Raw genomic sequence first — 12,203 nt, forward strand, 5'->3', positions numbered from 1 at the left:
TGTTTAGAGAAAGAGACAGACACAGAGTCTGGCCAAGGAGAAACCGTGACTATAACAGACTGGGGACTTTGTACCTAACTGATATATTGACTGTAAAACATCCAGTTGTATGTCTCCACACCACCCACGGAGTTACAGACAGACCAAGAGGACTTTAATTGAGATTTTAGCGTCACCTTGTGGTGACTTTAATGTAAACATTTTGTGTTCTGTAGCTCAGTTGGTAGAGCGTGGGTGCTTAAAATGCCAGGATGGTAGGTTCGATTCCTGGGATCCCCCCATGAATAAGATGTATGCATGCATGAATGTTAAGTCACGTTGGAGAAAAGTGTTTGCTAGATTGTGTATATTATTTATGTTAAACATCAGATCAGTCAATTAATGATCAACTTAGATATAAACTCCATTACTTTACAACAAAGAACACGTGATAGATTCTCTTTCTCGTGATAGACAGACAGCAGGAAGGAACACCTGTGTTCCATCATGTATATCCCCAGAGATTTGGGGGTGGGGGGGGGGGACCCTGTTCTCTGATATCTTGTGTGAGGCAGGCAAAGTGCACAGGGCTATATAAAGATGGCTCGATAATGAACAGGCATTGGAGGAATCCATGGCCTGCTCACCACACACACACACACACTTCCTCCTATTAAATCATCCCCGCCTTCTCTCTTCTCCTATTGGATATTGCCACTATGGCCCCTCCCCATAAGAACTTTGTCAAACAACTGTCAAGCATTCTATTTTGCATTCTCATGGAATGTAGCTGTCGTGGAACATTTACGTCATTGGACATTGGTTCCAACATTGTGCCAATTAAATGAAGGATAAATAATCTATTGTTAAGATGTAGTCTGTGTGTCCTCTAGGCCCTGGTCAAACGTAATGCACTACTTAGTGAATTTGGGTGCCATTTGGGAACCAACTTATATCTATGACAGAGCCAGTCCACTCTGTCTCCTCTTTCTCCCTACAGACAAGTGTTTATTAATACATGTAAACCGAATCAGAGTCGCCAGGGTAACGCATAGCAGCCCACTGACTGTTGGAGAGGAGGCAGAGTCAATCCTCTCTCTCTATCTCTCTATCTCTTTCTTTCTCCCTGTCTCTTTCTCTCTCTCTCTCTCTCTCTCTCTCTTTTCATCCCTCCTTCCTTTCTCTCTTATCCTCCCCTCACTCTTTCTTCTCCAGACCCACTGTCTCAGTTTCATCCTGTGGATATAGTGTCTAAGGACGGAGGAGAGGAGAGAAGGGATTGGAGAGAAGGGATCTGCTGAATGGTAAGTTTATTAAACATATCTAATAACATCAACTTTAACAAGTCTGTGCGTTTTTTTTGAGATCGTGGTCAAACAGCTACTTAAAGTGTGTTTCTGGATCGGTTTTCAGAGTGTTTATCTGTATAGCAGAGACACAGTTATTTATGTCCTGATAAAGTAGTTGTTTGGTCAATGCAGGTTTGTACCACTCTGAATCTGAATAGTCAACTGTAAGGCAGTTTGTGGGCAGTCAACTATAAGGCAGTTTGTGGGCAGTCAACTATAAGGCAGTTTGTGGGCAGTCAACTATAAGGCAGTTTGTGGGCAGTCAACTGTAAGGCAGTTTGTGGGCAGTCAACTATAAGGCAGTTTGTGGGCAGTCAACTATAAGGCAGTTTGTGGGCAGTCAACTGTAAGGCAGTTTGTGGGCAGTCAACTATAAGGCAGTTTGTGGGCAGTCAACTGTAAGGCAGTTTGTGGGCAGTCAACTGTAAGGCAGTTTGTGGGCAGTCAACTGTAAGGCAGTTTGTGGGCAGTCAACTATAAGGCAGTTTGTGGGCAGTCAACTATAAAGCAGTTTGTGGGCAGTCAACTGTAAGGCAGTTTGTGGGCAGTCAACTATAAGGCAGTTTGTGGGCAGTCAACTGTAAGGCAGTTTGTGGGCAGTCAACTGTAAGGCAGTTTGTGGGCAGTCGACTGTAAGGCAGTTTGTACATGGCAGACATCAGTGGGAGGCTTATGACGGAGGCTCTGTAGGAATGTGTCTTCTCCATGCGTACCCTGCCCAGGCAGGAAGAGAGACAGCTGGTGCCCCTGCCATGCCGGTAGCTGTCAATCCCAGGGCACCGGCGACACTGCAGAGAGACTGGTACTGAAAACAGTGGTCCTCACGTGTTCACATATTTCAAATGTACAATCAATTGACACAAGAGGGTACTTACAGCTAGGTAGTTTTCCAGAGTTCATTCACAGGTTACAAAAACTGTATAACACAATGGGGTTACTTGTATACAGCAGTGTTTTTATTTTGAGTTAGCAGCTCTTTCTTTTTAATTTTTTTAGGGGGGGTTGCCTGGTCCTGGCAAGAAAAGTTAGTTTTTTGTTGTTTACTTGGTGAGTTCACAAGTAAACACTGAAACGTTACGATGGGACTCAACAACGAGTGTTTCCAGTAAAGTAACAAGCAGAGTCATTACAGAGTAAGCTAAAGCTAGCTCTGGCTAGCTTAACAAGCAGAGTCATTACAGAGTAGGCTAAAGCTAGCTCTGGCTAGCTTAACAAGCAGAGTCATTACAGAGTAGGCTAAAGCTAGCTCTGGCTAGCTTAACAAGCAGAGTCATTACAGAGTAGGCTAAAGCTAGCTCTGGCTAGCTTAACAAGCAGAGTCATTACAGAGTAGGCTAAAGCTAGCTCTGGCTAGCTTAACAAGCAGAGTCATTACAGAGTAGGCTAAAGCTAGCTCTGGCTAGCTTAATAACAAGAATAGTCATTCCAGCTAAACACCTAGCTTAGTCTTCCTGACGCAGTATGAATAGCTTGTCCATCGACTGGTACATGACATGTTGTGATGATGTACTCTGTAATGTACTCTATGTCATGCCAGTTGCTAAAGCGTTAGAGCCAGAGGCTACAAGCCACGCTAGAGGGTGTCACAGTGTTTCTGTGAATGCCTGTGTATTAGGATACGAGTCAATGTGTGTCAACCATAAGAGTAAACGCACATAGTGTGTGTATGTGTGTGTGTGTGTGTGTGTGTGTATGTATGTGTGTGTGTGTATGTGTGTGTGTGCGTGCGTGCGTGCGTGCGTGCGTGCGTGTGTGTGTGCGTCTGATCCCAGCTGTCAGTCGGCGCTAGGCTAGGGCAGCTGTCCCATGGTGACTGACGTTCTTTAGGCTTATTGCTGTAATGCACCCCACCTCACCGTAACCCCTACCCTGCATGGCCCCTTCCTCTGTTCCTGACCTCAGACAGTTGACTAAAACATCCTGTTCAAAAACACAACACCACCCAGTCTGTTGAGTGTGTTTCACCTACAGACTCTGTGGTTGGCGTGCCTGTCCACCAAACAAACTATTTCATTTACATTTACATTTACGTCATTTAGCAGACGCTCTTATCCAGAGCGACTTACAAATTGGTGCATTCACCTTATGATATCCAGTGGAACAACCATTTTACAATAGTACATCTGTATGTTTTTTTTTGGGGGGGGGATGTTAGAAGGATTACTATATCCTATCCCAGGTATTCCTTAAAGAGGTGGGGTTTCAGGTGTCTACGGAAGGTGGTGATTGACTCCGCTGTCCTGGCGTCGTGAGGGAGCTTGTTCCACCATTGGGGTGCCAGAGCAGCGAACAGTTTTGACTGGGCTGAGCGGGAACTGTGCTTCCTCAGAGGTAGGGGGGCCAGCAGGCCAGAGGTGGATGAACGCAGTGCCCTTGTTTGGGTGTAGGGCCTGATCAGAGCCTGAAGGTACTGAGGTGCCGTTCCCCTCACAGCTCCGTAGGCAAGCACCATGGTCTTGTAGCAGATCCGAGCTTCAACTGGAAGCCAGTGGAGAGAGCGGAGGAGCGGGGTGACGTGAGAGAACTTGGGAAGGTTGAACACCAGACGGGCTGCGGCGTTCTGGATGAGTTGTAGGGGTTTAATGGCACAGGCAGGGAGCCCCGCCAACAGGGAGTTGCAGTAATCCAGACGGGAGATGACAAGTGCCTGGATTAGGACCTGCGCCGCTTCCTGTGTAAGGCAGGGTTGTACTCTGCGAATGTTGTATAGCATGAACCTACAGGATCGGGTCACCGCCTTGATGTTAGCGGAGAACAACAGGGTGTTGTCCAGGGTCACGCCAAGGTTCTTAGCACTCTGGGAGGAGGACACAATGGAGTTGTCCACTGTGATAGCGAGATCATGGAAAGGGCAGTCCTTCCCCGGGAGGAAGAGCAGCTCTGTCTTGCCGAGGTTCAGCTTGAGGTGGTGATCCGTCATCCACACTGATATGTCTGCCAGACATGCAGAGATGCGATTCGCCACCTGGTTATCAGAAGGGGGAAAGGAGAAGATTAATTGTGTGTCGTCTGCATAGCAATGATAGGAGAGACCATGTGAGGATATGACAGAGCCAAGTGACTTGGTGTATAGCGAGAATAGGAGAGGGCCTAGAACTGAGCCCTGGGGGACACCAGTGGTGAGAGCACGTGGTCGCAGCTGGCTTTTCTACAATATAATATTATTAGGTTTACAATATAACTCACAACTTCTGTTCACACTTTCGTCTTCCTCCTCTTCATCACAGGGCATGGAGGACCAAGAGTCTGAGCTGCCGATGGACCCGGAAATCTGCTTCGATCCGCTCTTCATCGATGAGGAAGATAAGTATGGGGATGATGGTGATGAAGAGGAGATGGGCGCTTCGTTCCAGCCTCTACTGGGAGTTACCAGTACAAACACACTCCTGACTGGCTCAGCTCACAGTCAGTCCTCCCTATCGGATACCTACAGAGAGACACACCTGGATGAGACACAAGGCCAGTTCAAGGACATGGACACCGTGTTGAGGAGTTGTGTAGGAGAAACTACAGACTCTTTTGGGTCTCAGCTGTCGACGACGACCCACACTAACACACGCCTTAGTGGGTCAGGACAGAACCAGCCACATCTTGGTGGGTCAGGACAGAACCAACCACAACTTGATGGGTTAGGACAGAACCAACCACACCTTGGTGGGTCAGGACAGAACCAGCCACATCTTGGTGGGTCAGGACAGAACCAGCCACACCTTAGTGGGTTAGGACAGATCCAGTCACACCTTAGTGGGTCAGGACAGAACCAATCACACCTTAGTGGGTTAGGACAGATCCAGCCACACCTTAGTGGGTTAGGACAGAACCAGCCACACCTTGGTGGGTCAGGACAGATTCAACAACACCTTAGTGGGTTAGGACAGATTCAGCCACACTTGAGGGAGATGGATGACCTATTAAAGAGTTGTGAGGACATGACAGGTGTGTCCATCGCCTCCTGTCTGTCCACCGGGTACACAGACACACACCTGTCTGGACCAGCTCAGAACCAGAATCAGTCAGACATACAGAAGATGGTTGCTATGATGGGGAGCTGTGGTGGGAATGATAGTCACACAGATGGCTCCATCCTGACCTACACAGACACACACATGGAGGAGTCTAGGAACCAGCGTCAAAGTCACCTGAAGGAGGTGGAATCCATTTTGGATCAGAGCGGAGCCACAGGAGCCGCTGTCGAGCCTCAGTTACCTCCTCTTACCTCCGTAGGCACTCAGCTGAGTGGCACTATGGCTGAGTATCAGACAGAGCTAATGGCGATGCTGGCCATGTTAGAGAACTGTATGGAGGAAGCAGGGATTACCTTTGACCCTTTAGAGTGGACTTACCCTAGTTTACCCAAAGGATATGACCAACCCAACCCCAACATGAAAAAGGTAACTCAAGACAGACACATGGAGAGAGGACTAGCAACACAAGGAGCCATGGAATCTATGGGATGTGTGGATCTGAAGCCATATTTGGGCAGTACCTTTGGCCAATTTGAGCCCCCAAGCTATGAAGCTATCTCCACAGAAAGACACTCGGATGAGTTAGGCGACTGTGGAGATACACACGCAAGAGGGTCCATGTCCACGGTGTGTGACGAGGACACAGAAGGCCATGTCTCCGGTGTTTCTGTAGGGGAAACAGAGGCTCACATTATGTGGGGCCAACAACTAGAGACAGGGCTGGGAGGGGTGGAGATGAGGGGATCCGTGCAGGAATTGGAGGTGTTGGGTACTGTGCTAGAGGGGTGCATCGAAGAGGTGGAGAAACTGGAGAAGAGACGGAATGAACTGATGGGAGAGCTGCAGGCACTAAGAGAGGAGAAGACGGGGACAGAGGAAGGGAGAGAAGGAGGGCAGGCGGCACAGTTAAGCCAGGTGCTGAATATTGAGGCAGATGGGAGGAGGGAGGCGTGGATGAGGGAGTGGCAGTCTTTGAGGGCTGAGAGGAGTGAGGAGGAGAGGAGGCTGTCCAGTGTGCGTCTGGAAAGGCAGGGTCTTCAGGAGGAGATGAGGAGGCTGAAGAGGAGGCTGTTCTCTGTCGCCCGGGAGTGTGCTCACAACCAGGTCATCCTGGTAACCCAGCAGCGTGACGTTGCCCAGCTCAACAAGGAACAGGTAGGGGCTGGAGTGTTCTTCTGACCATTCCAGAACTTTCTGAGTATCCATTAAAGTTCTGGGTGTTCCAGCACTTTTTTTATTATTAATTTTTATTTCACCTTTATTTAACCAGGTAGGCTAGTTGAGAACAAGTCCTTTATTTAACCAGGTGGCCAGTTGAGAACAAGTCCTTTATTTAACCAGGTGGCTAGTTGAGAACAAGTCCTTTATTTAACCAGGTAGGCCAGTAGAGAACAAGTCCTTTATTTAACCAGGTGGCCAGTTGAGAACAAGTCCTTTATTTAACCAGGTGGCTAGTTGAGAACAAGTCCTTTATTTAACCAGGTAGGCTAGTTGAGAACAAGTCCTTTATTTAACCAGGTAGGCTAGTTGAGAACAAGTCCTTTATTTAACCAGGTAGGCTAGTTGAGAACAAGTCCTTTATTTAACCAGGTAGGCTAGTTGAGAACAAGTCCTTTATTTAACCAGGTAGGCTAGTTGAGAACAAGTCCTTTATTTAACCAGGTAGGCTAGTTGAGAACAAGTCCTTTATTTAACCAGGTAGGCCAGTTGAGAACAAGTCCTTTATTTAACCAGGTGGCTAGTTGAGAACAAGTCCTTTATTTAACCAGGTAGGCCAGTTGAGAACAAGTCCTTTATTTAACCAGGTGGCTAGTTGAGAACAAGTCCTTTATTTAACCAGGTGGCTAGTTGAGAACAAGTCCTTTATTTAACCAGGTGGCTAGTTGAGAACAAGTCCTTTATTTAACCAGGTGGCCAGTTGAGAACAAGTCCTTTATTTAACCAGGTGGCTAGTTGAGAACAAGTCCTTTATTTAACCAGGTAGGCTAGTTGAGAACAAGTCCTTTATTTAACCAGGTGGCCAGTTGAGAACAAGTCCTTTATTTAACCAGGTGGCTAGTTGAGAACAAGTCCTTTATTTAACCAGGTAGGCTAGTTGAGAACAAGTCCTTTATTTAACCAGGTGGCCAGTTGAGAACAAGTCCTTTATTTAACCAGGTAGGCTAGTTGAGAACAAGTCCTTTATTTAACCAGGTGGCCAGTTGAGAACAAGTCCTTTATTTAACCAGGTGGCTAGTTGAGAACAAGTCCTTTATTTAACCAGGTAGGCTAGTTGAGAACAAGTCCTTTATTTAACCAGGTGGCCAGTTGAGAACAAGTCCTTTATTTAACCAGGTGGCTAGTTGAGAACAAGTCCTTTATTTAACCAGGTAGGCTAGTTGAGAACAAGTCCTTTATTTAACCAGGTGGCTAGTTGAGAACAAGTCCTTTATTTAACCAGGTGGCCAGTTGAGAACAAGTCCTTTATTTAACCAGGTGGCTAGTTGAGAACAAGTCCTTTATTTAACCAGGTGGCCAGTTGAGAACAAGTCCTTTATTTAACCAGGTGGCTAGTTGAGAACAAGTCCTTTATTTAACCAGGTAGGCTAGTTGAGAACAAGTCCTTTATTTAACCAGGTGGCCAGTTGAGAACAAGTCCTTTATTTAACCAGGTGGCCAGTTGAGAACAAGTCCTTTATTTAACCAGGTGGCCAGTTGAGAACAAGTCCTTTATTTAACCAGGTAGGCCAGTTGAGAACAAGTCCTTTATTTAACCAGGTGGCCAGTTGAGAACAAGTCCTTTATTTAACCAGGTAGGCCAGTTGAGAACAAGTCCTTTATTTAACCAGGTGGCCAGTTGAGAACAAGTCCTTTATTTAACCAGGTAGGCCAGTTGAGAACAAGTCCTTTATTTAACCAGGTAGGCCAGTTGAGAACAAGTCCTTTATTTAACCAGGTGGCTAGTTGAGAACAAGTCCTTTATTTAACCAGGTGGCCAGTTGAGAACAAGTCCTTTATTTAACCAGGTAGGCTAGTAGAGAACAAGTCCTTTATTTAACCAGGTAGGCTAGTTGAGAACAAGTCCTTTATTTAACCAGGTAGGCTAGTTGAGAACAAGTCCTTTATTTAACCAGGTAGGCTAGTTGAGAACAAGTCCTTTATTTAACCAGGTAGGCCAGTTGAGAACAAGTCCTTTATTTAACCAGGTAGGCCAGTTGAGAACAAGTTCTCATTTACAACTGCGACCTGGCCAAGATAAAGCAAAGCAGTGCGACAAAAACAACAACACAGAGTTACACATAAATAAACGTGCAGTCAATAACACAATAGAAAAATCTATATACAGTGTTTGCAAATGAAGTAAGGTGGTAAGGCAATAAATAGGCCAATAGTGGTGAAGTAATCACAATTTATCAATTAACGCTGGAGTGATATATGTGCAGATGAGGATGTGCAAGTAGAAATACTGCTGTGCAAAAGAGCAGAAAAACAAAAACAAATATGGGAATGAGGTAGGTAGTTGGTTGGATGGATGGGCTATGTACAGCTGCAGCGATCGGGTGTCCATATACCTTCTGAGTATCCATGAATCGTCTGGGTGTTCCTTCTGTGCTAGACAACCTTCTGAATGTTCCTAAACTTTCAGTATTCCAAAACCTTATGTGCATTCTAGAACCTTCTGAGTGTTATGTATATCTTGAACCCCCAGAATATTGTATGAGTGTTCTAGAGCATTTTAAATGTTCTAGAACACTGAGTGTTCCAGAACCCTCTAAATGATCCAGAACATCTCAAAAGGCAATGCAGGTTCTTCTGTTTCTCTCTCTCTCTCTCTCTCTCTCTCTCTCTCTCTCCCTCTCTCTCTCCCTCTGTCTCTCCCTCTGTCTCTCCCTCTCCCTCTGTCTCGCTCTCTGTCTCGCTCTCTGTCTCTCCCTCTGTCTCTCCCTCTGTCTCTCCCTCTGTCTCACCCTCTGTCTCTCCCTCTGTCTCTCTCTCTCCCTCTCTCTCTCTCTCTCTCTCTCTCTCTGTCTCTCCGTCTGTCTCTCCCTCTGTCTCGCTCTCTGTCTCGCTCTCTGTCTCGCTCTCTGTCTCGCTCTCTGTCTCTGTCTCTTCCCCAGATGGAACTTGACGCACTGATCATCAAGCTGACTGAGGAGGTGTCTCAGCTCCGCTCCACCCACCAGTCCCAGCTCTCCACTCTTCAGTCTCAGCTTCAGACCCACAGCCAGACACCCAACCCCATAGAGGAGATGACCCAGAGCAAGAGGAACTCCTGTGGGGACATACAGCAGTACCTGCAGGGAGGGCTCAAGGCCCTGGAGGAAAGGTATTCTCTCTCTCAACATTGCCAGGTTATCATAACTCAAAGGTGGTCTCTAGTCAAGCATGGCACTAGGATTGACACAGCAATTATGATGTACGCACTTATCACGATTGGTACTATGATCATGAATTATATATCATGATACCAAATTCCAATTATTTGTTATTCTTATCTCTTTTGGGGGGTATTTTCTTACAACTGCATTGTTGGTTAAGGGCTTGTAAGTAAGCATTTCACTGTAAAGTCTACACCTGTTGTATTCGGCGCATGTGACAGATACAATTTGATTTGATCACGTACATACATTTTGCATATGTTTTGGCAGGTGCAGTGAAATGCATTATCATCTCTCCTCCTCCCCCAGGTATGAGCCAATGCTGCTGGCCCTGTTGAAACGGAGGGAGGGGACGTCAGAGGCCCTGGTGAAGGCCAGGCAGCAGGCCCAGGAGCTGAGGGCCCGTCGGGGGCCCCTGAGGGAGGAGGGACAGAGGCTGGGGCTGCAGAGAGCCTGCCTGGAAGAGAGACTCAAACTGATGGAGACCCACAGGAGAGAGGACGTGGAGCAGTACAAGGTACTGGAGGGACGAAGGGAGAGATAGAATAAGGTCCAGTAGACAGTTGAAATTACAAGGCTGTCCAAGAATGATTCACACTCACAACAAGTCAAGGCACCTCCAACACACACAGACATGGATTAAAACAGCAGTCTTTCAAAACATTATAAACACTAATGTCAGGTCTATAAAACCCTTGTCTCCCTCCCTACAGGAGACAGTGGACAGGCTGGAGGAGACTAGCAGAGAGCAGAAGATGGAGCTACAAATCCAGAAAAGGAAAACCAAGAAGATGGAAGAACTGAGAGACAGTCTTACTAAAGAATTCAACCTGTACAGGTGAGAAAAATTGATCGTTTCACGCTCCTAATTCCACCTTTCCAGAATTTACCACACATCCACAGCTAATATCAGCATTGGCTATTAAAAATCGGTTCATTAAAGTTATACATTACTAGCTTATAACACGGTTAATTAATAATATTGTAAATATCGATTGTAATCTGGTGCTTTATTTTCTCCTTACAGAGGCATTGTCGAGGACCATAACAAGAACGATCTAGCCAGTGGGAAGGAGGAAACATGACCACTGGGACAAATAGAAGTCAAATATACACTGAGTGTACAAAACATTAAGAACACCTTCCTAATATTGCGGTGCACCCCTCCTCCCTTTTGTCCTCAGAACAGCTTCAAAAACATCGGGACATGGACTCTACAAGGTGTTGAAAGCGTTCCACAGGGGATGCTGGCCCATGTTGACTCCAATGCTTCCCACAGTTGTGTCCAGTTGGCTGGATGTCCTGTGGGTGGTGGACCATTGTTGATACACACAAGAAACTGTTGAGAGTGAAAAACCCAGCAGCGTTGCAGTTCTTGACACAAACCGGTGCGCCTGGCACCTACTACCATACCCCCGTTCAAAGGCACTTAAATCTTTTGTCTTGTCCATTCACCCTCTGAATGTCACACATACACAATCCATGTCTCAATTGTCTCAACCCTTAAAAATCCTTCTTTAACTTGTCTCCTCCCCTTCATCTACACTGATTGAAGTGGATTTAACAGGTGACATCAATAAGGGATCACACAGTAGCTTTAACCTCGATTCACCTAGTCACTTTATGTCATGGAAAGAGCAGGTGTTCATAATGTTTTGTACCCTCGCTGTAAGTCAGTTTTGGGTAACGAGATGAACTGCCCTTTCTCTGTACACACTCACTTCTAATATAACCTTTTTTTTTACAAATATACTTTTTCTATACTTTTCAGATGCATGTGTGAGTTATCTGGAACGATACGAGAGAGAGAGACATTGAAAATGTTATATTTTATTACGGGAAAAACCCGAGGGGAAAAAGCAAGACGGCTGTTTCGTACACTGACAGCTGAAACCTGAGTTACCAATCAGGTTTGGAAAGAGGTCTTATTAAAACGTCAAAAGCTCAACAACATCATTTTCATTCTATATTTAGACATTGTTACACATCTGTAGAGCGGAAGGTTCTGGAACGGTTTGAAGATAAATGTGATTTTTGTTTTCTTTATAGAGAGCATTGCAGTCATGAATAAAAAAAGTGTTGTGTTCTTTTAAAAACTCTAAAACTATCTTGAGTGTTGGTGATGAGTTCACTGCCATTAGTCAGAACACAGTGCTTGCGTCCCAAAATTGCACTCTACATCCTCTACATAGTGCACTACTTTCGACCATGGGTCCGGTGTCATAAAGTAGGCGCACTCAGGGAACAGGGTGCCATTTGGGAAAGCCAAAACCAGCGAGAAGGAAGGTGTGCATATAAGGGCAACACGGTGGAATGTTTTAAACAAATGACAGAAGCTAATGGAGTGAGTTTTGAGCCCAGGGGATATAGGGACTAGTGTTCCAAATGGCCCCCTATTCCCTGTGTAGTGCACTACTTTCGACCAGGACTTATAGGGAACAGGTGTGCCATTTGGGACACGAGTAAAGAGGGAAGATATCACCTTACACACTTTATTAAAGCTATGGCCAACGTCAGACAGTTGGTTTTTTAAAAGCAAACATGTAAAGAGG

The 12,203-nt window shown here is 45.9% G+C and overlaps 1 protein-coding gene across 1 annotated transcript; it reads left to right on the forward strand.

Annotated features, from left to right (window-relative positions):
• Nucleotides 1-1,121: 1,121 nt before the first annotated feature.
• sync (syncoilin, intermediate filament protein) lies at nucleotides 1,122-11,076 on the forward strand. Its single transcript, XM_029732852.1, has 6 exons — nucleotides 1,122-1,283; nucleotides 4,556-6,448; nucleotides 9,391-9,599; nucleotides 9,961-10,168; nucleotides 10,365-10,489; nucleotides 10,679-11,076. The coding sequence occupies exons 1-6, from the start codon at nucleotides 1,281-1,283 to the stop codon at nucleotides 10,734-10,736; spliced, it is 2,496 nt and encodes an 831-aa protein (XP_029588712.1). The 5' UTR covers nucleotides 1,122-1,280; the 3' UTR covers nucleotides 10,737-11,076.
• The last annotated feature ends 1,127 nt before the right edge of the window (nucleotides 11,077-12,203 follow it).

This window comes from Salmo trutta, chromosome 34 (genome assembly GCF_901001165.1).
Source record: "Salmo trutta chromosome 34, fSalTru1.1, whole genome shotgun sequence".
Lineage (NCBI taxonomy): Eukaryota > Metazoa > Chordata > Actinopteri > Salmoniformes > Salmonidae > Salmo > Salmo trutta.